The following is a 24265-nucleotide window of genomic DNA, read 5'->3' on the forward strand; positions in this document are numbered from 1 at the left end:
GGGGTTTGTTTGAGGGATTATGAGGACGTTTACATTCAGAGGCGAGGGCGCGGCGTGAGGAGCTCAGGCCTCTGAGGGCTCCTGGATCAGCTCTGCATTCCTGTAAAGAGTGATGGACAGGTAAAGTTCACAAACAGCACTAACTGGAAAACATTTGTGGGGCCAAAACTGAGTGGTGCAGCTGCAGGAACTCACTGATTATGTTACTATAATTTGAAAAAGTAAGTTGTATATAAGTTACACACATCCAAAGTCAAAAGTTAACACATATCCAGACCAACAGGACTCACAGCAGTGCTCATAGCGAATGGGGAAAAAAATCAAATGTGAGTCACATGAAACATAAAACACTGGAAATGTATAAAGCAGAATTAAATAAACGCTCTCATTGGCTCTATATTAGTGATGGTTAACCTTCCATTTCTTCAAAACACGATGTCAGACGTGTTTCTATTTTTGTTTATAAAAATATTAGTGTCATATTTTATTTGTATTCATTATTTTGACATTGTCAGATAGATAGATAGATAGATGTCCTCTATAACACACTGTCACAGCCGAGTGAACGATGGTGAAGGTGTTGCACAAAATCAACACGAGGCCTCCATCTAGTGGCTCTAAGCTGCACTGTAACACCGAGGGAGTCACTAAAGATTCAAGCATGAAAATACATCAAGACGCATTAATAAAACACAGCAAAGTAGATTTTTAAGTTTACTGCAGACATGATAATGTGTTTTTGATTACACTCGGCTCAAACCTCTAGTGTTTCCATGTTTCAGTGGTCCAAATTAAATCACGCTCTCTAAGAATATCATCAGTTTTCTTCCAGTTTTAGAAATCTAATGAAATGATTCTCCTCATCGTGTTAGACGTCTACAAGTGTGCTGTGGAAATGATGGAAGAAGTATTTGATGAAAGGGAAAAACGGCTCCATCACAAGTAAAAGTCCTGCATAAGAAGATTTTGGAAACACAATTAACTGTAAGTATCACAAGTAAAAGTTATTTAATGAGTGGGCTGAAAAAGGAGGCTGACTGTGACAAAGAAACATTCATATCTGCACTCTTTCTGCTCTTTGAGTTAGAGAGAGTGAAGTTTATGATATTCTGCTTCCACGCTGCGATTATGATGGTAAGAATAGCCTGCTGTATCTTTATTATAGTAACTAGTGATGAATCAAAAGTATTGAGTATCTTAGTAAAAGTACAAATACTGCACTGTGAATAGGACTCCACTACAGTTAAACATCCTACAAGGATCCTAAAATGTGTACTTAAACGCAGCACTTAAGCCCTCAATCACTTCCCGCCACTGGAAAGTTTCATGCCGTGGTCATGTGACTGCTTTGCGTGTCTCTTTTACTCTGAAACAGCCAAACAGGAAGCCATAAACACTCTCCAGGGGGAGAAAAAAAGATTTGAAAAGAACAAAGAAGCAGCTGCCAATGGCTCCTCCTCATCCTCCTCCGCCCCCTGTAGTAGCTATAAAAGTGGGGGTGTCACTCTCTGATAGGACTCCACTCACAGAGATCTCATTATAGGTGCCCTGTGAGAGCCTGAAAGTTTGAACCTCCTCCTCTTCTTCCTCTCATCAGAACAGCAAAATGGTGAGCATTAAGTTGTGATCACTTTTATTAGAATTATACCTCAAATAACACGTTAAAAAATGTATTTTTCAGTAGTTTTTGTGCCATGTGTTATGTGCTCGTGGGGAATATTAGTCATATCTGTAGCACAGCTCTGCTAGTCATACAATAACCCTATTTCCTGTTGTATCTGCATACTTTGCTCCTAAATTGTGTCACTAGCCTGAGCTTTTGTCCATTGTTTCTACTTTAGAGGCCACAGGCTGCCTCTGAAATAACTTTCTGGCTTTGCTGCAGCACATAAAAACTCAAAACTCAAACATTTCCACGTTTGAAATGGTGAAAATCATAAAGTCAGTCAGTGGAAACATGCTGGCAGGCACGCTGCTCCAGCTCCAGTAAAGGTTAACTGTTTCCATATGGGCACTGGAGGGCTGCCTGTCAGGAGGGTGTGCTTGTTTGCCTGGCTGGTTTTGGGAATGCTGATGTGGCTTCCAGCGGGCTGCTTGTGTATTTTACATTTCTATTCCTGCTGCCCCGCCACCGTGCTGATAAGCCGCCTGCATTCCTGCAGCGTTTGACCTGAAGCTGCTACTTTTAGCTCTCATATTTGTGATGCCGAGCACATGACGGTAAAGCCCTCATATCCACGGATCAACATTTTTGCAAGCTAATGTGAGCCAAAGAGCCTTAAGTGAATTCTTCAGCATGAGCTCTGGACGCTGACCTTTCCCTCCTGACTTGTTACGCCGGTGCAAACAACGAGTGTGTTGTAATGTTTGCAGGTCATTTGGAAAGACATGGCAAGACAGTTTGTGGAGATTTAACACTTCCTGTTGGGCCATTTGGTTTGCGGCATGAAAAGGGGAGGAGGTGTGGAGCTACAGCTATGTGCTAATACACCCTAAAAAGTCTTGTTAGTTTGGGTTTGGATGGAGAGAACTAGCATTTGGTGTTCCAGCTTATTAAATTCGCATTATATTTTGGTTTGAAGGCTGAAATCTGTCCAGTTGGGTCACATCCTGGGTGGGAAAACACGTTTTAAAGCATGAAAACATAAACAACATCCCTCCAGTTGATTTTCCACTGGGAAACTATAAAATCCTAAATCTTCTTTCTGATTCATCAGTGTCTTGATTCATAAATGAGCAAATACAAAGCTGCACTGTGTTATCAGGATCCCAATGTCAGCCATGACGCAGTTTCAGGACAAGATACAGGAAGCAGATAGTCACTCCGTTTACCACCGTTGCCTGGAAGGGTGAATTTCACAGTCTGGGTGTTGTAAACATGAGCGGATGTGGCGTGTTGCAACACCAGCGAAACAGGCCCTCCACTTCCACTTCTCTCATTTCCCCCGAACCACATGTTGAAGCTTCAGCCTCACAAAGCTGAAATAAAGTGGAAAAACCCTTGATACTGTGCTGCTCAGAGTTGGTCAGATTATTATTATTATTATTTTAGCAGCACTCTGCAGTCAAAGCATGTTATGATGTGAGCCGCAGTCCAAACAGGTCAGTCGGTGTAAAGTGTAGTTGTCTGTGTGGGCCGCAGGACTGAAGCGTCACTCAAAATAGCCACTGAGCCGGCTGCCATCGCCATACTTGGCAGCTCTCCTGTCACAGAGACCCCACCTCCATCTTTATCACAGGCTGTTTTAGAGGGAGGGGGTGGGGTTCAAAACCAAAACAAACTAAAGCCCACAATGAAAATAATCAATTTATCAGCTGTAGTTTGTGTCTGTCAGGGTTTAGGTCAGTTTGGTTATTGGTACTTGACATTTCAACCATTTAGCTATGACTTTTAGCTGTATTTGAACTATTTATGTTACTTTTAGAGGATTGTCTCAACACTTAATCCATCAATTTAGCAAATGTGAACACAACCTTTTACTTTCATCTAATTATTTCAACCATTCGTCCATTACTTTGGCCAAAGTATACCAACGTTTATATTTCATTGAACAAACTAATTTCGTCAGCTGACACAAACCTAAATCTCTTATCTTTATCTTTTCTCTTCAGGAATAAGGCTCACTTGAAAGACAGTAGATGACTATAACTGAACTCACATCAAAACCCAAAAGTTCCTGATAAAAATCTGCACCGTGACACAGTTAAAAGCAGAACAAGCTTATCTGACTGAGTGATCTTGTTAGGGGGATCGGACATGCTCTGCTGTGTGTTGTTGGAGCCCGTTTGTTTGTCTTGCTAAAGAGGTCTCACTGGAAAAACACGACGAGCTGCCCTGTCAAGATGCTTTCTGGCTCGGCCACAGGCTCAAAGACGGGCCGGAGTTTCACAGCAACACGAATATTTCACTGGCTCTGGTCTCTCTAGGGGTCAGGTCAGAGGTCGTGGTCGGCTGCACGTTCCTTGAAAACATAACATTAATATATTATTATATCATTACATTATCATATTCGTGGTGACGTCAGGCCTTTAGTTGACAGACCGAGTGCTCCAATAATGTAAGCAGTTATGGACCAGCAGAAACTAGTTTTTGATTCGTGCAGTTTGAAGTGCGGCTTCGCCTTCTGCTCGCACTGCATTTGCATTTCTGTCACCGTTTGCTTGTCGGCCCAGTTGACGTAACAGCACGTAGGACGCTGCATCTTAAAGTACCTCAGGCCAGATCTCCAATTCTTCCAACTGATGCGACCAAACTTGTCTCAGCCCCTCAGCAAGCCTGCACCCATCACCTCCCTCCTCCACCCTCCACCCACATAATTTACAAGCAAGTAGAAATACTTCAGCGGGGTGTGGAAGCACTTTGGCCTCTACAGACACTTTTACACCACTATGTTAATCACCCCTGCCTGTTTATTTCTACCAGTGACTCCCGACTTGATGTGTCTGGTCCTCCTGGAAGTGAAATCTGAAAAGGCAGACTTGCAAAAGTGAACACACACAGAAATCAGGCAGTGATGCAAATATTGCTGAAATACAAACACAGTTGAAAGTCATAACGTGCTGACTCCACCCAATGTTTCCTGGCACTCAACTGTCATTTTCTGCAGATCCAGACAGGTTTAAAAACAGAAATGTTGGCATTAAGCTGTCCAGAAAAATAATTTGACGTTTGTTTTCATATTCCGCAGTGTTTTGGTTTGCATGATGAATCTGATGGTAATTTCACAGCTGGAAGGGAGCAGAAGTTCAACTTTGAAGACCATAGTGGATTCAGGACAGGTTATAATAATAATAATCAATAAAATCTCCTCTTATTTCCTCCACAGCGTGAGTGTATTTCTATCCACGTCGGCCAGGCTGGTGTCCAGATGGGCAACGCCTGCTGGGAGCTGTACTGCCTGGAGCACGGCATCAAGCCTGACGGCCACATGCCCGCCGACAAGCCCTCCGGCGGCTACGACGACTCCTTCACCACCTTCTTCAGTGAGACCGGCACTGGGAAGTACGTCCCCAGAGCCATCTTCGTCGACCTGGAGCCCACTGTGATCGGTGAGGAGTTTCTTAAAGCTTCAGGGCAAAACAGAATAGTCATTTTCAGCAGGGCCCCGTCTCTTAACTAATTCACCCTGGAGCTAGAGTTTAGGAGTTAAGGGTCAACAGCTGCTGAGGAAGTGGTGGAAGCTGTTGGTTTAATTATGGAAACAGTTTGAGTGAAACTTCAGGAAGTAGAACCGAAAAACCAGCTTGTCTGGAAAAGTAACTTCAGACTTAAGTAGAATGAACACTTCAAAGGGTTTAGAGAGAAGGAAGATATAAAGACAATAAAACTATAAAGATTAAACTGGCTTATAATTACCCACACTAACTACTAATCCATGATTTATTTATATTGACATTTTGCCCAAAGTTCATTTCAAGCAATTCCAGTTTGCAAGTCATTAAAATTGTATTGTAGCCACGCCCTCTTTAGTTTGAATCAGCCAATCAGATCTCATTTCAACATTTCAAGCACCCAGTGTAGTAAAATATATGCATATTTTTTCTCTCTATGGCCTCTCCAAGCCTCCATACACTGTAAAGTTACAGTTCCATTAATACATTACAAAAATAAGCATTATTTATTTTACAGTCTGTAAAATACGCCCCCTCTCTTTAGACCCTTGATTCAGATAAGAACTCAAAAAAGGAGAATGTCAATGCCCCCACAGTATTAATGTGCTTTCAAACCATCTCCTCCGGCTCCTCCAGATGAGGTCCGGACAGGCACGTACCGCCAGCTCTTCCACCCCGAGCAGCTGATCTCGGGAAAGGAGGACGCCGCCAACAACTACGCCCGTGGTCACTACACCGTGGGAAAGGAGCACATCGACTCTGTGCTCGACAGGATCCGCAAACTGGTGAGAGGCAACGAAGGGCAAGAATTCAAACAAGCCATTATTGATTAGAGGTCCAGCAACTTCACAGCATCCAGTAGACGTCATTAGTCACGCTGTGTGAAGAGCCGAGGACCCTGGCGGATGGTGATTTAGAGTATATAGAGCTATTTTTTGATGACTGGAAACCACATTTCTAAGCAAAAGTGACCAATATCCTCAAGAATTGTTTCTTTTTTCATTTAGAAAATAAAATTCTTATATATAAGCCCTATAAGAGGCATGTTTTTAATCTTTCTTAAGTATTAAACTCTACCTTTCTCATCCAGTCTGACCAGTGCACCGGGCTTCAGGGTTTCCTGGTCTTCCACTCGTTCGGAGGAGGAACTGGCTCTGGCTTCACCTCCCTGCTGATGGAACGGCTCTCAGTTGACTTTGGCAAGAAGTCCAAGCTGGAGTTTGCCATCTACCCGGCACCTCAGGTGTCCACAGCCGTGGTGGAGCCCTACAACTCCATCCTGACCACCCACACCACCCTGGAGCACTCCGACTGCGCCTTCATGGTGGACAACGAGGCCATCTACGACATCTGCCGCAGGAACCTGGACATCGAGCGTCCATCATACACCAACTTGAACCGCCTCATCAGCCAGATCGTCTCCTCCATCACCGCCTCTTTGCGCTTCGATGGTGCCCTGAACGTGGACCTGACTGAGTTCCAGACCAACCTGGTGCCCTACCCTCGTATCCACTTCCCCCTGGCCACCTACGCCCCAGTTATCTCAGCAGAGAAGGCCTATCATGAGCAGCTCACTGTGGCTGAAATAACCAACTCCTGCTTCGAGCCGACCAATCAGATGGTGAAATGCGACCCTCGCCACGGTAAATACATGGCCTGCTGCCTGCTGTACCGCGGTGACGTGGTGCCCAAAGACGTCAACGTGGCGATCAGCAACATCAAAACCAAGCGCACCATCCAGTTTGTGGACTGGTGCCCCACAGGGTTCAAGGTGGGCATCAACTACCAGCCCCCCACCGTGGTTCCTGGAGGAGACCTGGCCAAGGTGCAGAGGGCCGTGTGCATGCTGAGCAACACCACCGCCATCGCAGAGGCCTGGGCCCGTCTGGACCACAAGTTTGACCTGATGTACGCCAAGAGGGCCTTCGTCCACTGGTACGTGGGAGAGGGGATGGAGGAGGGCGAGTTCTCAGAGGCCAGAGAGGACATGGCCGCCCTGGAGAAGGACTACGAGGAGGTCGGCATCGACTCGTTCGAAGAAGACGAAGAGGGGGAGGAGTACTGAAAGCAGATAATGAAACAGTTTTTAAAAGAAGAAATGGTTGGAAGTCTCTGAGTGTTCATGTGCAGTTTAACGACTGGTTTATAGACCACTAACAAACACTAATCTTACTGCTGAGCAGCAGTATGTCCGAGCTCAATCCCATGGTGTTTGGTATATTAAAAACTCTCCTAGGAGAGAGAATGTGCCTTTACCTCCTTTTCTAAATAAAACTGTTTACACCAACTTGCCCTCATCGAATCTTTCAACACAAAATATACAACAAAAAGAGGTTTATACTGTAAAAAAGAACCAAACCAAAATTTTGAGTTAAGTTTCAGACACTGTGAGCAAAAATACATAATAACTATAATCTAATCCGACTGTAAAAGACCAGCGGAGCCAGAACACATAATCTGAAAACAAATCAGCTCAGTGAGGATAAACAGGATTAATTTGGCACTAAGAGGGCCCTGCTTCATATATGATCTAAGCTTGAGGATTACTTTTCTGTCAATGAAGTGAACAATTGTTCCAGCTGTAGTTGCATAAACTGCTATTTAGCTTAATTAATAACTAAACATGATATCATATATGTTGTGTGCACAAAAATAACTGGTAGCTGAAGCTGTCTGATAACTGTCTTGGAGGAAAAAGTAAAATGTTTGGTATAAAAGTTGTATGAAAACAAAATACTGAAGTAAAGCAGGTTTAAAAGTACCTGGAATTCGTACTTAAGTACAATATTTGAGTGAATGTACTTAGTTACATGTGTTTTATATCACCAATAATACAGTTGGGTGAACTGTGGGTGTTTGGCCACTAGATGCCAGTGTGGTGTTACTCATCTATAACAGCTAGTTATCCACATCAGAGGTAAGTTAATGATTTTTTCAAATCGTTTAACTGATTTAAAATTCATCTGAATTTGTTGCCATAGCAACAGGTCTGCAAGTTTATTGACAGTGAGGAGGATAATGACCATCGATAATCATCGGGTTGTGGTAAAATCACTGTGGTCTGTTGCTCTAATTATCACAATTAAATGTCCATAATGAAGAGTGGCCCATACTTGTACATAATAAAACTAAAAAAATAAAATAAAAATGAATAAATCTTTGTGCAGTGAAAAAGAAACAAACCAAATGTAGCCTGAGAAACTGAAGAAAAACATAAGAACTCAAGTTGAAAGACTTGACAGCAACTCTGACATTTAAATGTATTAAATGTCTTCTCAACACTGAAACTTTACTGCAGAACGGAGGGAAAGGAAAAGGTTTTAATTGGCTAATTTCCTGCTGTCAGAGAACTAAAAGCTCTAGTGGAGAGTCACTTTAATGAGATTTACTTTTTATATCTACAGAACTCACTTTGCTGAAAATGTTCATGTAACTATAAACGTTTTTTCCAGTATTTTAGTGAGGTTTCATTTTCATAGCAGGCTCCTGAACGTCACGAACCCTGCACCAACCTCACAAAACTACACCCTTAACAACACAGACACTTAAAATGAGACTTATGTCCAAGAATATACTGCCTGCTGGGAGGTTACCAAACAACAACAGCAGCACACACCTGAAAACAGCATGTTAACCTGGATAGAATTTAGAGACCAGCTTTCACTGAGCTACACAACCTGCACAATATTTATAAACACACACACACAGATATGGCCAAAAGTAGATAAATGATAGCATCTCACTGCTGTTTATCTGCATAACTCGAGTTATATGCATTTGTGTTGCAGACTAATAACAGTGAATGCTCAAACAAAGCCAAGGTGAAAAACTAAGGAACATTTCTCTTCTGTTACAAAACGTCTTTTCCTTCTTCATAGATTTTCTGTGCGGAGCCACCAGAGACAGACTTATTTCTCCAGCCCGGGTCTTAACTCATAGTTTCTGAGGTTGCCGTTGGACTTTTTCTTCCCTTTCTCAGCGGATGAGGCCTTCATATTGGCTCTGTAATTGCTTTGATGTAATTAAGGCTCAATTTGAGCAGAGTCTGGGCAGTGTGGACAGGGGATTTATAAAGGTCAGAGACAAAGATAAATGTTTTTTTTCCCTGTTTCATAAGTTCTTCCGTTACGGTACCTTATTCTTACTGAGGGTATGAAAAGAACATGGACAGGTTGCTGAATAGCACATTTTTAATTAGTTTATAGGCTGTTGGATAGTTTAACCTGCAGCACGGAATCATATTTTATAACCTGATCACAGGATTTGTTTAATTCTTGATATGTAAAGAAGCTAAAGCTTTCAGTGAAGTAAAAAGTCTAATACCTGCCTATGAAATGTAGAGTAGACATTTAAAGTAGCATAAAATGACCATAACGTACATAAAAGTACAGTACTCGAGTAAAAATGTACTTTTACTTTCCACCACTGCATTTCAGAAGCAAATATTGTACATTTTACTCCACTACATTTATTTGAGAAATTGATTAACTACATTAAAATCCCCTCACATGTATTTGTAAGTGATAAAAGAGGCAGTCAGCATAATGAGTACTTTTAGTTTTTATACTTTAGGGGCATTTTTGCTTGTAATACTTGTGTACTTTTACTTCAGTAACATTTTGAATTCAGGACTTTTACTTGGAGAATTTTTTTAGCTATTTGTGTGGAAGAAGTGCTTCCAGAGTCTATGTCCTAAAGACTTCTAAAATAAGACTCAAAAATGATTGTTCTAATATTAAACAGCCACAAGATACAACAAGCTTTTCCTTATTCATCCCTCACCCACAATCCCAGAAGAAAAAAAAAAAAAAAAGTTACAGTACAAACCCCGATAGAAACAACAACTTTACAGACTGTTCCTTTAAACTGAAGCGCGCACACAGTGGGACGTTTGGTCTCATGAGCATTAAGCAGATACACCACTTTGAAGATCACCAGCAGTTCCGCGTTTCATCTTCGAATGAATTGCAAGGGAGGCTGTATCCACGGCGACCAACACACGTTGGCATGGCAACCAACAGCCATGCGTTATTGGGGATTATCACAACTTCAGGTTTCAGTTGTCGTCACTGCTTTTCTTTTGTCTTAATGACAGTTTTGTAGTTGAACTCCAGACACTAAGCACATGTCTAAAAGCTACAGCAGCGCTGTGATTGATGGCACTCGTGTGCGGCAGACAGTAATCGTTTGAATCACTCTCATATAATCACAGTGAGGAGCGCTCTCAGGCCTTGTGTTACCATAACACTTATGATGCCTTTTATTGTAATGCTTTATGGATCCGTCTATAACCTGGGAGGATTTCCAAACCATTTGCTGCAGCAAAAGCCACATTTTAAGCTGCTGGAAATGCACAAACTGCTGCAAAGTGCACTTGAAATAATTTATTCAGAATGGAAGTTACACACATTTTCAAGTGGCTTTGTCATCCAAGAATTTAAGAGAACTTTAAGTGGTTTAAAACTGTTTTGGCGACCAGAAGAAGATACAAAAACATAGAAAATTAAAAAGCAAATAGCAGCCTGCAACTATCAAAACATGAAATGACATTTGCACGAGTACATTACAGCAGAAATCCAACGCAAACTCCTTCTGACAGGGTTACACAGTGAATAATCAAGTAAAAAAAAGGCTATCAATCAACAATCTCTTTAAGCTACTGTTGATAGTGACCATTTTGTGCAAAGACAAGAAAAGAAAAGAATCTCATTGCCCCTTTAAGCACTCCTTGGCATGAAATGATAAATATCTAATGGTATAAATAAATAAATAAATCTCAGTTTGAACACTGGTACTAACAAGGAGACGGTGTATTGAAAAAACATCCTGGAACTTAAAGTACTGTACATCAGTTTAGCACTATTGCTGTCTAGTTAAAGGCTAGATGACTTATTAAATCCAAGCCGCCCCACGTAAATATACAAGACTTGACATGACTTTTGGTTCCTTACAAACATTTTAAGATTTTTCCCTGTGCAGCTCAACCTCTTCCAGATGCGGTTTTTAGTCTCTAGGGATGGGAAATGTTGACTTTGGGGAATGAAAATGATATAAAGAGCACATGAAGGTGCCACAGGAGACCCAGTGTGCCCCACAAATGTCCTTTACATCAGTTTTTTGTTAATCTATAGAGGATCAATCACATTAAAATGTGCATTTTGAGTTTGTTTCATATCTCATTGATTGACCCAATTGGTACAACTTGCATCAAAACAAAAACATACTGACAGGAAGAATGTTTTCAGCCCATCAATAAAAGCATCTGAAGCACTAAAGGACTATAGCAAAATATAGTTAGCAGAGACAGCCTCGTCTCACAAAGGTTTGTGAAATTGCTTCAAATGTTTTGCTTCAAAGATGTTTTTCCTGCTATGACACAACCCAAACACTGAGGTGGAAAGTGCAAATACTTAAACAAACAACAAGTAACCTCAAAATAGTGCTGGAGTTGACATTTTCTGCTACTTTATACTTCAACTCCACCATATTTCAGAGGGAAATTATGTATTTTTTACTCCACTGCATTTATTTGGCAACTTAAGTTACTATCCAGATTCAGATTAATAAAACATATCAGCATAGAAATTAATATGGATATAGGCTTTGATTCCCAAACTATCCTACAATACATACAGTAATTGTTAAAGTATAATACAGTAGGACCATTCTGTACAATGAGCTCTTTTAGATTTAGACAACATTTGGAATATAAGACTTACTTTAACAGTATTTCTACACTGAGTACTTCCCCAACTCTTATTTTACTTTTCCATTTTATTATTCCATTTTCATTACTCGTGTGAGTTAGTCTTGTCAGCATTTTTAATTGCACTGACCTATAGGAAAGGTGCGAGACAAATAAAGTTTGATTGATAGGTAATAAGGATGTTTTTGTCCAAACTTAAGATTTCTGCTTATTTACTCATGAATATTTAAGGTTGCAGATAAATATTTTTGCACCATATTGATATTTTATATTCTTATTCCACACACTTTCAACAAAATATAAAGCATAAATCTGATAAAACCTTTACTTTTTATGAATGTATGAAAACAAAACAAACATGCCAATGTAATGACACAATTTCAGAATTTGTGCTAATTTCACAAAATTTTGTGGAGGCTGTGCTGATAGAAGCCTGTCATGGCACCAAAAAGAAAGGCGATGCTATCACCTCCTCCACCAAACCTTTACATTTTCCACAATTTAAAGAAATCTCGCCATAACAAAAAAAATTAACCTTTTTCTCTGTTCTACAGGTGAAAACTGCATCAGGTTACAACGGAGGTGTTTGTAGGAGCAACAGATAGAAACTAGTCTGATATGTTGAGAAGAAGCTTGTTTTGTCCATCAAACATTGTGCTACAGGTATAAAACACACACACTCACACTCAAACTCAGTCTACCAGGGGCACATACGCTCATATACACGCTGACTGGTCCGTCAGGTTCCCTCTCACTCATCGTCTCGCTGTAGTTGGTCGAGTAACGATGATGCGTCAAGCAGACATCCTCTAAAATAACCAATTAGGGAGTGAGTCAGCTGAATCTGGCTGCGTCTTGACAGGAAATGTCCCTCGTCTGGGTAGATCTGTCCCGAAATACCCAAGAGATGAATGAGTAAAAAAAAAGATAAAAACACAGGGTCAGCCACAACTCGGCAGCTTGGAAAATTAATTTTAAAAAGAATAAATGTATCTGTTTCTTGGAAACTGCAATAATTCACATATAAAGTTCGACATTTTATTTTTTATCATGTTTGCACTCAAGGTCCACTTAGTGTTCTGGAGCTTCAGTACGTGACGTTTGCTCAGCTGTCACTGAGCTGCAGATGTTCAAACAGTCTTAAGTGCTCAGAATAAATGCCTATTTTTAACATCTGCAGCTCCATGATAACCGAGCACACTTAATCTGCAGAGGAAGACCGCCTGATATGGTTAAAAGCTCCAGAACAAGCGATTAAAGTGGATCCTGAGTGGAGATTTTTGGTTGTCAGTTTCATTTATTTGTTTGGATTTCTTTTGTTTGTGCCACAGGAAGAACAACAAATGTCAATTTGTCTGTCACAAAGACAAATAACTCAGTTGTAGTTTGATGATCATGTTTACTTTGAGTTTATTCAATGAAGATTTATGAGCCCAAGGACAAGAACAATCGATCTGAGATCATACAGGAATGTCAGCCTTCAGCTAAAATGAAAACCCATGAAAATCAAGAGCAGCAGTACATTGCTTTTACAGCTTAAAGCAGAATTGTGAAGGTTTCTGCCCTAAATATTTGAAATGTTTTAGTACAAAAAGATTTTTTTAGGTTTTGCTTTTCTTCAGGCATACTCTGAGCAAAAATTTTGCCTTTTTCCTGTCGTGCACAGCCTCTGAATTATAAGATCACCAAACAAAAACATTTATGTGCAAGACAAATACATTTCAGGCACTGTTTCGCATCTAAACTAGTTTTTAATCAGACATTCATATGTGCCAGCCTTAGTTTGTAGTCATTTCATAAATTTGCCTTAAAAATACACTTGCTCCAATGCAGTTTGGTACTTTTTCATTGTGAAATATGATAGAGGAGGATAGTGTGTTGAAACTGCAATGCAGACCATAACTAAGAGACCCTCCATAGAGTAATTCCTTGTGAAGTCAGTTTATTTTATCTCCAGCCCCAGTTTAAGTAGTTTTTTTATGAATGAAATGCATTATTTATAAGAGCATAGTATTTACCTGCATAGTATAGTTGGCTCCGATCTTTATTAAGTGTTTGATGAGCTCTGCCGAGTGCTGAAAATGAACGTTTGCTGTGGGGAAAAACAAGACATGCAAATCAGTGTCCGCGGGGTTAATTCCACCGCTGGATAAAAGCTGCAGCTCTCATCAAGGTCGAGTTTTAATGCTCTGCATCATGGACAGGCTCATTTCAAAAGGGACACAACCATCAGCTGAAAAGACTCACATCAACCTTGAATAACACATTACAGCTTCGTGTGAAATTTACACCTCAATGTGTTGTTTTGCAGTGAAAACAGAGAGTGGAGGTAACATGCGTACCGTCAGCAGTGCCGTGAGCCAGAAACAAGGTTCCTCCCTGCAGACCTTTCATGTTCGGCAGGACTTTGGACGCCTGGATGAACAGATAAATACAAACTATTTAAACCACGGACATCATTAACATGACAAAAGGCTCATTTGGATTTCAAGAGCTGAAGAACATGAAAAGACAAACTCAAAAACAGTGTTTGAAGAAGCTGTAAAAGTACCAATGTATTAACATAAAAATACTCTGGTACAAGTAACATTCACCTTTTTCTTCTTATTTAATGTTGTGCAGCAAAACAAATAAGTGTTTTTACTCACTTTTAGGTGATATAAACAGGTAAAATGTTTAGGATAAAGTCTATTAATCTGACACTGGAGAAGTTCACTTCTTACAGCAGTTCAAGAATCACAAATATAGAGGAAGGTGCATTTGGGTGATAAACAAAATAACAAAAACAGGAAAGAGAGAGAAAGATAGAAACTGTTCACCATGCACTTATACAGATATGACTATGAAAACTATATAATTGCACCAGATAGTTGCAGACATGATTGTAATACAGTACAGACATGGTGTAAAGGATTAAGACTATCAAAAATATGGAAAAATAGGAATAAATGCACAAAGATTGGACTGCAGCAGCAATAACTACACAGTAAGTTGTTTTCCAATGTTGTCTTAAAAATACTGTTTTTCCAATGCATCTTGAGCCAGGCTAGCTGTTTCCCTCCGTTTCCAGTCTTTATGCTAAGCTAAGCTAACTGGCATGAGAGACATGAGTGGTATCAACACTCTCATCAAACACTTCATCAGAAAGCAAATAAGGCGCCAGATTGCATTTGGATGCATTGCTGCGGGGAGTGTGGCTGGTAGCTGTTCTACTGAAGGACATCTCGATCTCATCATTCAGTTTTTCCCATCTGGGATTCAAACGAAGAAATGTTCCGCCTTGTCAGTCACCGAACATCATCGACCGGACATTTTATAACCCATTTTCTTTCTCTGCTTCTCTCTCGGTCTCAGAGGACAGGGTGGGTGGTGATGTCCCGCTGATTATTGTCTGATCACATTGTGCCACATTTCCCTTCTTTAGATGTCATTTAAAGCAGACGACCCCTCCTGCTGAGAGAGCCACAAAAATAGCTGGCCCAGTTATGGGCAACCCACTTAGGAGGGAAAACACACTTTGACTGCAACCTTCACGTAAAGGACAATTGTGTAATTTCTTTTTAGCCCACACCTCTGGCATTTTCATTTTTTTTGTCATGTTTGTGTGTTTTTGCTCTCCGCTTTTTCAAAGGACAAGATTTGGAGCGCTGCCTGAAATGCTTGTGGCCACATTTTCTTTTTTTCTTTTAAACAGACGGGGGGCTGTTCTGTTTGTGAAGTGAACCAAAGCGGAGTTTGTTTTCTTCAAAAAGATGTGACCTTTTCCTTGCAAAAAAAAAAATAGATTTTGTAGAAAGAAAAGTCATTTTTTAGGAGTCGAACACTACAAAGAGTGAAATCCATTCATCTTGATGTTGTATTTTAATGTTAAAGCTGACGCCATTCAAGTCTGGAAGTAAAACTGATTTTAGAAACTCGTTTCTTAACATTGCTCTATCCAGATTTATCTATATGACCAAACATGAGATCATAACATAAGCCTGAGGCGTCTCAAGATGACACAAGAGAGAGACTGGTTAAAAAAAAAAAAAAAAAAAAAAAAAAAGTGAGTAGTTTTACTAACCTTTGCCCTAAAATATTGACAAACGGGAAAAAAGGAAAGGAAAAATAATTCTTTGGTGGAGCTACTCACAACTCATGAAAGTGCTCTTAAGTAAAAACTAATGTTAAAAGTAGAAGTACTGCTTGTGTAGAAAAGCTGTGTTTTCCTGTTGGAGACAGTTTTAACTGTTTTATATACAGTTGGCTATTTTCAGTCAGTGCTTCCCAACCTCAGGGTCAGTAGATAATTCTGCAGTCGTGAGATGATTAATGGGAAGAAAACAAAGTTCTGATAAACACATCTGGATAAATGTTTTGAACTTTTCTCTAATCTTTGCTTTTTGTGAAATACTGGAGGATTTTTAGAGGGGAAATGTCTCTTGGGATGCAGCCAAGTCCCAGCAGGAAATGGGGGGCTTCTCCTTAAAGTGGCACAGTCTTACAGACTTTAACTGTATTTACTGTACTTTTCAGATTTTTTTTTTACCCTGTTGTATTGTTTTTGGATCTAATTTACTTTTATTATCTGGTTGCTTTTGTAACTTTTAACTTTGTTTTTGAAAGGTTCTATAGAAATAGTTGGTACTGAAGCAGGAAGCCACAGGTACAAATGAGTGAAAATGCTACTGTATGAGACATAAGTCAGCTGTTATTTTATAATATGACATATCAGCAGCGTTCCAGTTATCCATTAAACTGTATCACATTATCGATGAGATTAAATCCTGTTAAAAGGATAATCAAGCTTTACATAACTTTAGTTCTGTTTATATCTATTTCCAATGGTATTTATTTAGAGAGCAGTTAGTTCTGTGATGGAGAGACACGGGAGGACAGACAGGAAATAAATGGATTTATTAAGACTTTAATGTAGTCCTTTCAGGTGCTTAATCAGACAAAGTTCCATTTTTGGGTCATTTTTCAGTTGTGTTTTTATTGGAGGTTTTATTGCCCCTTTTTTCATTTTATGCATCTGGCTGCTGGAAAAGACAATTTGGGACATAAAAAACAAACAAATGAACAAAACAGAAGCCCAGCAACAGATGGGCGACTGGTAAAAGCAGCTCACTTGGTATTTGTTCTCGTCAGCTGAGGGTGAGCCCAAGTATCTCTCGGAGAAGGCCGAGGCTGGAGGAGATAAGCAGAGAGAGAAGAGCTTACAGAATGTCGTTTTCAGCGCAGGAAGAGAGATGTGGAGATTTGTGGAGGAAAAACAAACCGAGCTCCAGTCAACAAAGTGCTTTACAACTTAAATAAAACAAAGGTTTCTTCTCTCTGTTCGATCTGCCATTAACAAACACTGGCCAAGGTTTTACATGCTTTACAGTCACAGTAAGAGAAAATCTTAGTGATGTGAAATTCTTAGTCTGCACTGAGGATTTCCAGACATTCAGTCTATTAAACTCTGATCACATGCAGCCGTGTGTCCTCCCCAACGCTCCCAGAAATGAAGGCAGCTTTTCATCTTAAAATTTATTAAGGTGGAACTCCCGAAAGCAGAACCTGCAGATAATTAAAGTCACATTACGCCGGCTGACAACACGGTACGTGGGATAAAGACGGCCTGAGCTGTAGCAGCAGAGGTAATAAATATTTCCCCGTCACTGCGGTGTGTGTAGAAGGAGAGGAGAAGCTGTGCTCACCGTACATGGACCAGTCGATGACGGGGGCCTGAGCTGCAGCGCACCTGATCAGCCTGTCCGTCGACTTCAGCAGCATCAGTGTGAGGAAGCCTCCATAGTCCTGTTGGAGGAATGGATTCCATGTTATACCTGCTCAAGTACTCAAAGCTCATTCAAGTAAAACACAGGAAAAGTAGCACTTTTTGGCCAACGTGTGATGAGCGGTTGCAAGAAAACAATCATTCGTTTAAAGGCAAAAAAGAACGGGCACCTACAATATTTCCTGAGAAACCTGAACATATCAAGCTGTGTGCTCAGAAGAGAACTAGTGAGCATGTAAAATATCTGCATAAATACATCTTTGGTTATCTCATAAACACTTTTTAAAGTTCATAAGTCAGTCTGTGTGTGATCCTGTGCTCGCTAATGACTCAGACAATTTACGAATATTTCCACCACACAGATACAGATTTTATCCAGACGGCTGAAAAATGAGGGTGAATAGTCTGATTGTTATTCAGAGGCCAGCAGACGAACCTCTCCGAAGACTCCGACGCGAGTGCGATCTACGAACGGCAGCTTCACCAGGTATCTGGGGCACAGAGGAGATGTTTCAACACTACAGGACAGCAGCTGATACTTTTACATTTAGATTCACACACTCAGCTGAAGCTCTGGTCCAAAGTGACTCTCATAGCACAGATTAACAAGTGAGGAGGGCAAAGGTCACAGCCAAGGGGAGTTACTGACGGCAAGGCCTTGATCATGTGAGAGTTGTTGGGAGAATAAATGAGAAAACCAGGAAAAAACATGCGAGTCTCAACTGTGTTTTCATTTTTAAAACAGCAGGTTTTATGTTTACATGTGAAGTCGACCCAGCGGAGACACGACAGTAAACTGGAAAATAGTCAAAAATAAAATGTCTCTCCACACACACGAACAGTGCTTCTCTGCAGCAGTGTTCCATGATCTCGCCTCCACTAAATGTACGACAGAGAATCAATTAATGTGCAATGATTTTAAACAGATAAACATTTTACAATTCCAGCAATGTTGAGGAGTTTTAACACAAACAACTCCTTCTCACCCTAAATTACCTGTTGAACGGCATCAAGGCTGCAACTAATGAGTATTTCCATCCATCCATCTTCAGCCGCTTATCCGGCGTCAGGTCGCAGGGGCAGCAGTTTCAGCAGAGATGCCCAGACTTCCCCTCCCCAGGGAGGCGTCCAGGAGGCATCCGAAACAGATGCCTGAGCCACCTCAGCTGGCTCCTCTCGATGTGGAGGAGCAGCGACTCTACTCCGAGCTCCTCCCGGATGGCCGAGCTCCTCGCCCTATCTCTAAGGGTGCGCCCAGCCACCCTGCGGAGGAAACTCATTTCGGCCGCTTGTATCCGCGATCTCGTTCTTTCGGTCATGACCCAAAGCTCATGACCATAGGTGAGGGTAGGAACGTAGATCGACCGGTAAATCGAGAGCTTTGCCTTCCGGTTCAGCTCCCTCTTCACCACAACGGGCCGATACGACCGCATCACTGCAGCCACTGCACTGATCCGCCTGTCGATCTCACACTCCATCTTTCCCCCACTCGTGAACAAGATCCCGAGATACTTGAACTCCTCCACTTGAGGCAGGAACTCCCCACCTTTTTCCGGTCGAGAACCATGGCCTCGGACTTGGAGGTGCCGATTCTCATCCCAGCCGCAAACCGCCCCAGTGCACACTGGAGGTCTCGGCTCGATGAAGCCAACATGACATCCGCAAAAAGCAGAGATGCTATCATGTGGTTCCCAAACCGGACCCCTGTGCCTAGAAATTCTGTCCATAAAAATAAACAGAACCGGTGACAAAGGGCAGCCCTGCCGGAGTCCAACATGCACCGGGAACAGGTTTGACTTACTGCTGGCAATACGAACCAAACTCCAACTCCAGTCCCGGACAGCCCTTAACAAAGGGCCCCGGACCCCATACTCCCGGAGCACCCCCCACAAGATGCCACGAGGGACACTGTCGAATGCCTTCTCCAAGTCCACAAAGCACATGTGGACTGGCTGGGCGAACTCCCATGAACCCTCGAGCACCCGATAGTGTGGAGCTGGTCCAGTGTTCCACGACCAGGACGAAACCCGCATTGTTCCTCCTGAATCCAAGGTTCAACTATCGGCCGTAACCTCCTCTCCAGTACCCTAGAATAGACTTTCCCGGGGAGGCTGAGGAGTGTGATCCCTCTATAGTTGGAACACACCCTCTGGTCCCCCTTCTTAAAAAGAGGGACCACCACCCCGGGCTGCCAATCCAGAGGCACTGTCCCCAACTGCCAAGCGATGTTACAGAGACATGTCAACCAAGACAGTCCCTGCACATCCAGAGACTTGAGGTATTCAGGGCGGATCTCATCCACCCCCGGTGCCCTGCCACGAAGGAGCTTTCTGACCACCTCAGCGACTTTGGCTTGGGTGATGGACGAGTCCACTTCTGAGTCCCCAGCCTCTGCTTCCTCAGCGGAAGACCTGAGGTCGAGGTCAACAGCTCCCCACCCACACTGTGGGTGTTGGTGGAGCACTGCTTCCCCCTCCTGAGGCGCCGGACGGTTTGCCAGAATTTCCTCAAGGCCGACCGGTAGTCCTCCTCCATGGCCTCCCCGAACTCCTACCAGGCCCGAGTTTTTGCCTCTGCTACCGCCCGAGCTGCAGCACGCTTGGCCTGCCAGTACCCGTCAGCTGCCTCAGGAGTTCCACGAGCCAACAAGGCCCGATAGGACTCCTCCTTCAGCTTGACGGTATCCCTTACTTCCGGCGTCCACCACCGGGTTTGGGGGTTGCCGCCACGACAGGCACCAGAGACCTTATGACCACAGCTTCAAGCGGCTACGCTGACAATAGAGGTGGAGAACATGGTCCACTCGGACTCAATGTCTCCAACCTCCCCCGGGATCTGTGAGAAGCTCTCCCGGAGGTGGGAGTTGAAGACCGCAGCGACAGCGGGCTCTGCCAGACGTTCCCAACAGACCCTCACGATATGCTGGGGCCTGCCGAGTCTCTCTGGTTTCCTCCCTTGCCAGTGGATCCAACTCAACAGGTGGTGATCAGTTGACAGCTCAGCCCCTCTCTTCACCAGAGTGTCCAAAACACACAGACAGAGGTCGGATGACACGACAACAAAGTCTATCATTGACCTCCGGCCTAGGACGTCCTGGTGCCACATGCACCGATGGACGCCCTTGTGTTCGAACATGGTGTTCGTTATGGACAATCTGTGACTAGCACAGAAGTCCAACAACAGAACACCACTCTGGTTCAGATCAGGGAGGCCGTTCCTCCAAATCACGCCTGTCCAGGTCTCACTGTTGCTGCCTATGTGGGCGTTGAAGTCCCCCAGTAGAACAATGAGTATTTCCAACAACAATTAATTTGCCAATATTCTCATCTCGTCATCATTTGGTCTATAAAATATGATTCAGAATCTTCTAGACACCAAGTTGTCGTATTCAAATGTCAAAGGAAAAGGTGTGTTACGTACTCCAGAGCTGCTATCTGGTCCTGTGCGTCTACCGTGCCGAGCCCGTGGTGGACCTGCTGCAGAACCCTGTGGTGAGAGGAGGGTCACAGATGATCATACCAGACTGAGGGGGGGGGGGTGTTTGCTCCAAAACACATGCAGTTAACGTGGAGTACCTTTGACCTCTGAAACCCGACCCTCTGCCGTCCAGCCGTGCCACTATGACCTGCTCTGACCCCACCAGGACCCAGTCCCAGTCCGGCCTGAACTCATCCGTCACCGCCTGGTCGCCCAGAGAACTGCCACTGAGCCAGAACACACAAACACATGATGATATGATTCACTGTTTTAATTAAAAGAGCGCCATAAAGTAGAGAGAAGTACATTTACTCAAGTACTAAAGAGTATTAAACACAATTTAGAGATACCTCATTTTCTGTTATTTTATGCATTTTACTTACATTTATCTCGCAGCTGGAGTTACTTTTCAGATTTTGTATTAAGACACTTTGTGCTTATAAAACACATTTAAAAAAAAAAAAGATTTAAGTTGTAGCTTCTGGACCAAACCAGACTTCTCACTGTTTGAGGCCAAAAGCAGCAGTTACACAATATTTCACCAAAATGGAAAAAGAAAACTCCAATTTCCTCTCCCATGAATCACCTCACGACCTCTTAGATTTATCTGGTAACCCTTCAGAGGGGCTTAGTTAGTTACATACTAACTGTATGTAAAATAGCTCAAACTGTCTTCTCCTGAGGCAGCTGCAACAGTAAAATACAATGATGCATCAGCAACAGAATCATTCCCTAACACACACTTTCTTCTTCTGCTCCATGTTCTTGTTCCTCACAGACTGCATATAAGAAGTGGACGTAGCCACCATGAGGTCACCCATTGGTTTGTTATGGCTGCCATTTTGAAGAGACGTTCAGTCCACAAAGTGTAATTCCACCGAGTTAAAACTGGTGATTGAGATGATGAACTCATTAAGAAAGTGTTTACAGAATCATTTTCTCATTGACTTCCATCCAATCAGACTTCTATTTGGAGCCAGTGGAGTCGCCCCCTTAGAAACAAGGCAGTTTAAGGCTCCTTCACTCTCCAAACCCAGAAGCAGTCTGTTTTTCTTGTGCTCTCTCCCAATCAGCAGCAGTGGTGAGTTGAAGCATCACAGCATAATAAATACACAATGGATCTAGAAGACTTTTCTTGGTAGAAGTAACAGTTATTGTCTGACAAATTAGACTTTGATTGGAGAAGAACGAATCAACCAATCAACTAACCGACCAGAGGATGTCAGCAATCTGTTACTACTGCAAACATTGTCCAAATGCAGCAGCACTGCTAACTTACACAATTAAGACAGCTTGAACTCTGAAGAAGAAATCTGGCCTTTTGGGACCTTTTTGAAATTACTCTGCATACAAAAAGGATTGTAGGACTTAAGTTGGAGCTAAGGTGTGAAATTTGATGCTATATTTCCATTTTCACTTGTATTTTCCGTTATTACAGCTGTTCATTTGTAAAATGTATCCAACAGCCTGCAGGTTGAGGGGAACGAGGATGTCCTCACTCAGTTTGGCCTTTGAAGCTCGCAGCGCTGTGGTAAATGTAAATGAAAAAAATGTAAATGTAATCAAGTGGAATGGGCTTACACAATGAGGAGAAGGCCGTAGATGTAGGACTCTGAGAAGTCAGGAGGATAGATGAGCTTCAGAGGCAGCTCTGAGAGGACGAGACACAAACGTTAACTGGAGGAGAGACGGCTCGGTTAGCTCATGAAGATGCGTCATGTGTGCAAATCAATGCACACAAGCACACAGCTGTTAAGTGCAGATCATTTGTACCAAAGTTGTCATTAGTGATCATCCGGATTTCCGTCTGGATCGTCTTTTTAGTCTCCAGCGCAGACCGCAGAGGGAGGTTGTTCTCCAAGATGAAATATGCTGCGAGATGAGAAATTAGGTTCAGAGCAGAGCAGAGTTGTTCTTATTTATTTGCTCTAAGCAAAAGCAGAAAGACCACAGCGCCTTAAGAGATGTGAGTCATTCAGCAAAGGAGCAGGAAACTCAGAGAGGTCCATTTCTAACAAGTATGTAGGCGTTGTGTGTATCTGTACTTTCATATCATCTCTGGGGTTTAAAGCACTTAAGCAGTTTGTCAGAGAGGTGTCCATATATGGCTCACAGCTGTAACCTGAAAGTTACCTTTAATGTGTGACTGAGGTGAGGAGTCAACATGCCAGTTCTGAGAATCGCTGAAACCTTGGTCCTGAGGGGTGGTGGGCTTAACCAGACCCACATTTACCAAAAATAACTAGTATTTAAATGTGGAACGGGCTCACTGTTGCCTCCTGTGGCCATTAATAGGAAATAACTCCCATGACAACTCATTTAAGTACCAGTGGGAAGTGGTGAACTCTATGGACGTATAAAACAGGATAAAAACCCCTCCCAGGTGCTTCTCCATGAAGAGTAGGTTTGGGGAATTAAGCCAAACGCACCCTTTTAGCTGGATTATTCACCATATTCCAAGAAATGTTTCCAGAAAGACAAACAGGAAATGTGGAGCCACTAAAGGAGACTGTTAATCATGGGGATTTTGCCTTGACTGTATGTTGTCACTGTAGCATAAGTCATGTAGATTTGTTCTTGTCGTTTGCATCATTTCTGGAGTCTAGAAACATCCATAACCCCCCTGGCATCTGGTCAGAGTAGTCATTTATTTAACAGATAATTAAAGTTTTGTAAGTTTGCCTTCTGAATGTGTTGATTTTTGGAAAAAACTATTCTAGATTGGGTGTCCTGTACCTTTAAAATACAGTGCAAGTCCACCTTTAACTTGCATTTGCCCTTCCTCAGCAGGAGAGAGAGAGAGAGAATACTACATCTATATATAACTACATCTAAAAAGGAGCATGAAGATTTCCTCTCAAATATTTGTGTTTCATCTTGGCGTAGAAGCAAAGGTGAAGACATGTCATGCAGACATAAAGACAATATGGACAACAGCTCACATGAAATATTCAGAGCTTCATCCAGAGAACATAGCAGTGGAAGAGCATGAGAACATTTTTATTTTATAACCATTAAGAGGCCTCCTATACTGGACATGTGCCATGACAAAAACAATATCTGAGGTTCTTGCTGCATCATCTAGCGCCGACTATTAGCCAGCTTTAAAAAAAAAAAAAAAAAAAAAAAAAAAAAAAAAAAAACACAATTGTGGAAATGAACAGGGGCCATTTTAACTGTGAGGCACATCCAACATCTTGAAATGT

At 42.2% G+C, this 24265-nt stretch overlaps 2 protein-coding genes across 2 annotated transcripts in view; one reads left to right on the forward strand and one right to left on the reverse strand.

Moving 5' to 3' along the window:
- The first annotated feature begins 1514 nt into the window (after window positions 1-1514).
- Window positions 1515-7399, forward strand: LOC139223847 (tubulin alpha-1C chain-like). The gene is made up of 4 exons (XM_070855852.1): window positions 1515-1609; window positions 4827-5049; window positions 5749-5897; window positions 6203-7399. Exons 1-4 carry the CDS (start codon window positions 1607-1609, stop codon window positions 7175-7177), a joined length of 1350 nt encoding a protein of 449 aa, XP_070711953.1. The 5' UTR covers window positions 1515-1606; the 3' UTR covers window positions 7178-7399.
- A 5036-nt stretch (window positions 7400-12435) lies between these two features.
- The window catches only part of LOC139223846 (inactive dipeptidyl peptidase 10-like), a 69248-nt gene continuing 57418 nt past the window's right edge, over window positions 12436-24265 (reverse strand). The window contains exons 18-27 of the mRNA XM_070855850.1: window positions 22833-22931; window positions 22641-22710; window positions 21158-21286; window positions 21003-21068; window positions 18019-18073; window positions 17503-17602; window positions 16929-16987; window positions 14161-14233; window positions 13837-13910; window positions 12436-12704 (exon numbers count right to left, since the gene is read on the reverse strand). Of these exons, the coding sequence (XP_070711951.1) occupies window positions 12570-12704; window positions 13837-13910; window positions 14161-14233; window positions 16929-16987; window positions 17503-17602; window positions 18019-18073; window positions 21003-21068; window positions 21158-21286; window positions 22641-22710; window positions 22833-22931 (860 nt within the window). The 3' untranslated portion in view covers window positions 12436-12569. The remainder of the gene's footprint in view (window positions 12705-13836; window positions 13911-14160; window positions 14234-16928; window positions 16988-17502; window positions 17603-18018; window positions 18074-21002; window positions 21069-21157; window positions 21287-22640; window positions 22711-22832; window positions 22932-24265) is intronic.

The sequence above is a fragment of the Pempheris klunzingeri genome, chromosome 24 (genome assembly GCF_042242105.1).
Source record: "Pempheris klunzingeri isolate RE-2024b chromosome 24, fPemKlu1.hap1, whole genome shotgun sequence".
Classification (NCBI taxonomy): Eukaryota; Metazoa; Chordata; class Actinopteri; order Acropomatiformes; family Pempheridae; genus Pempheris; species Pempheris klunzingeri.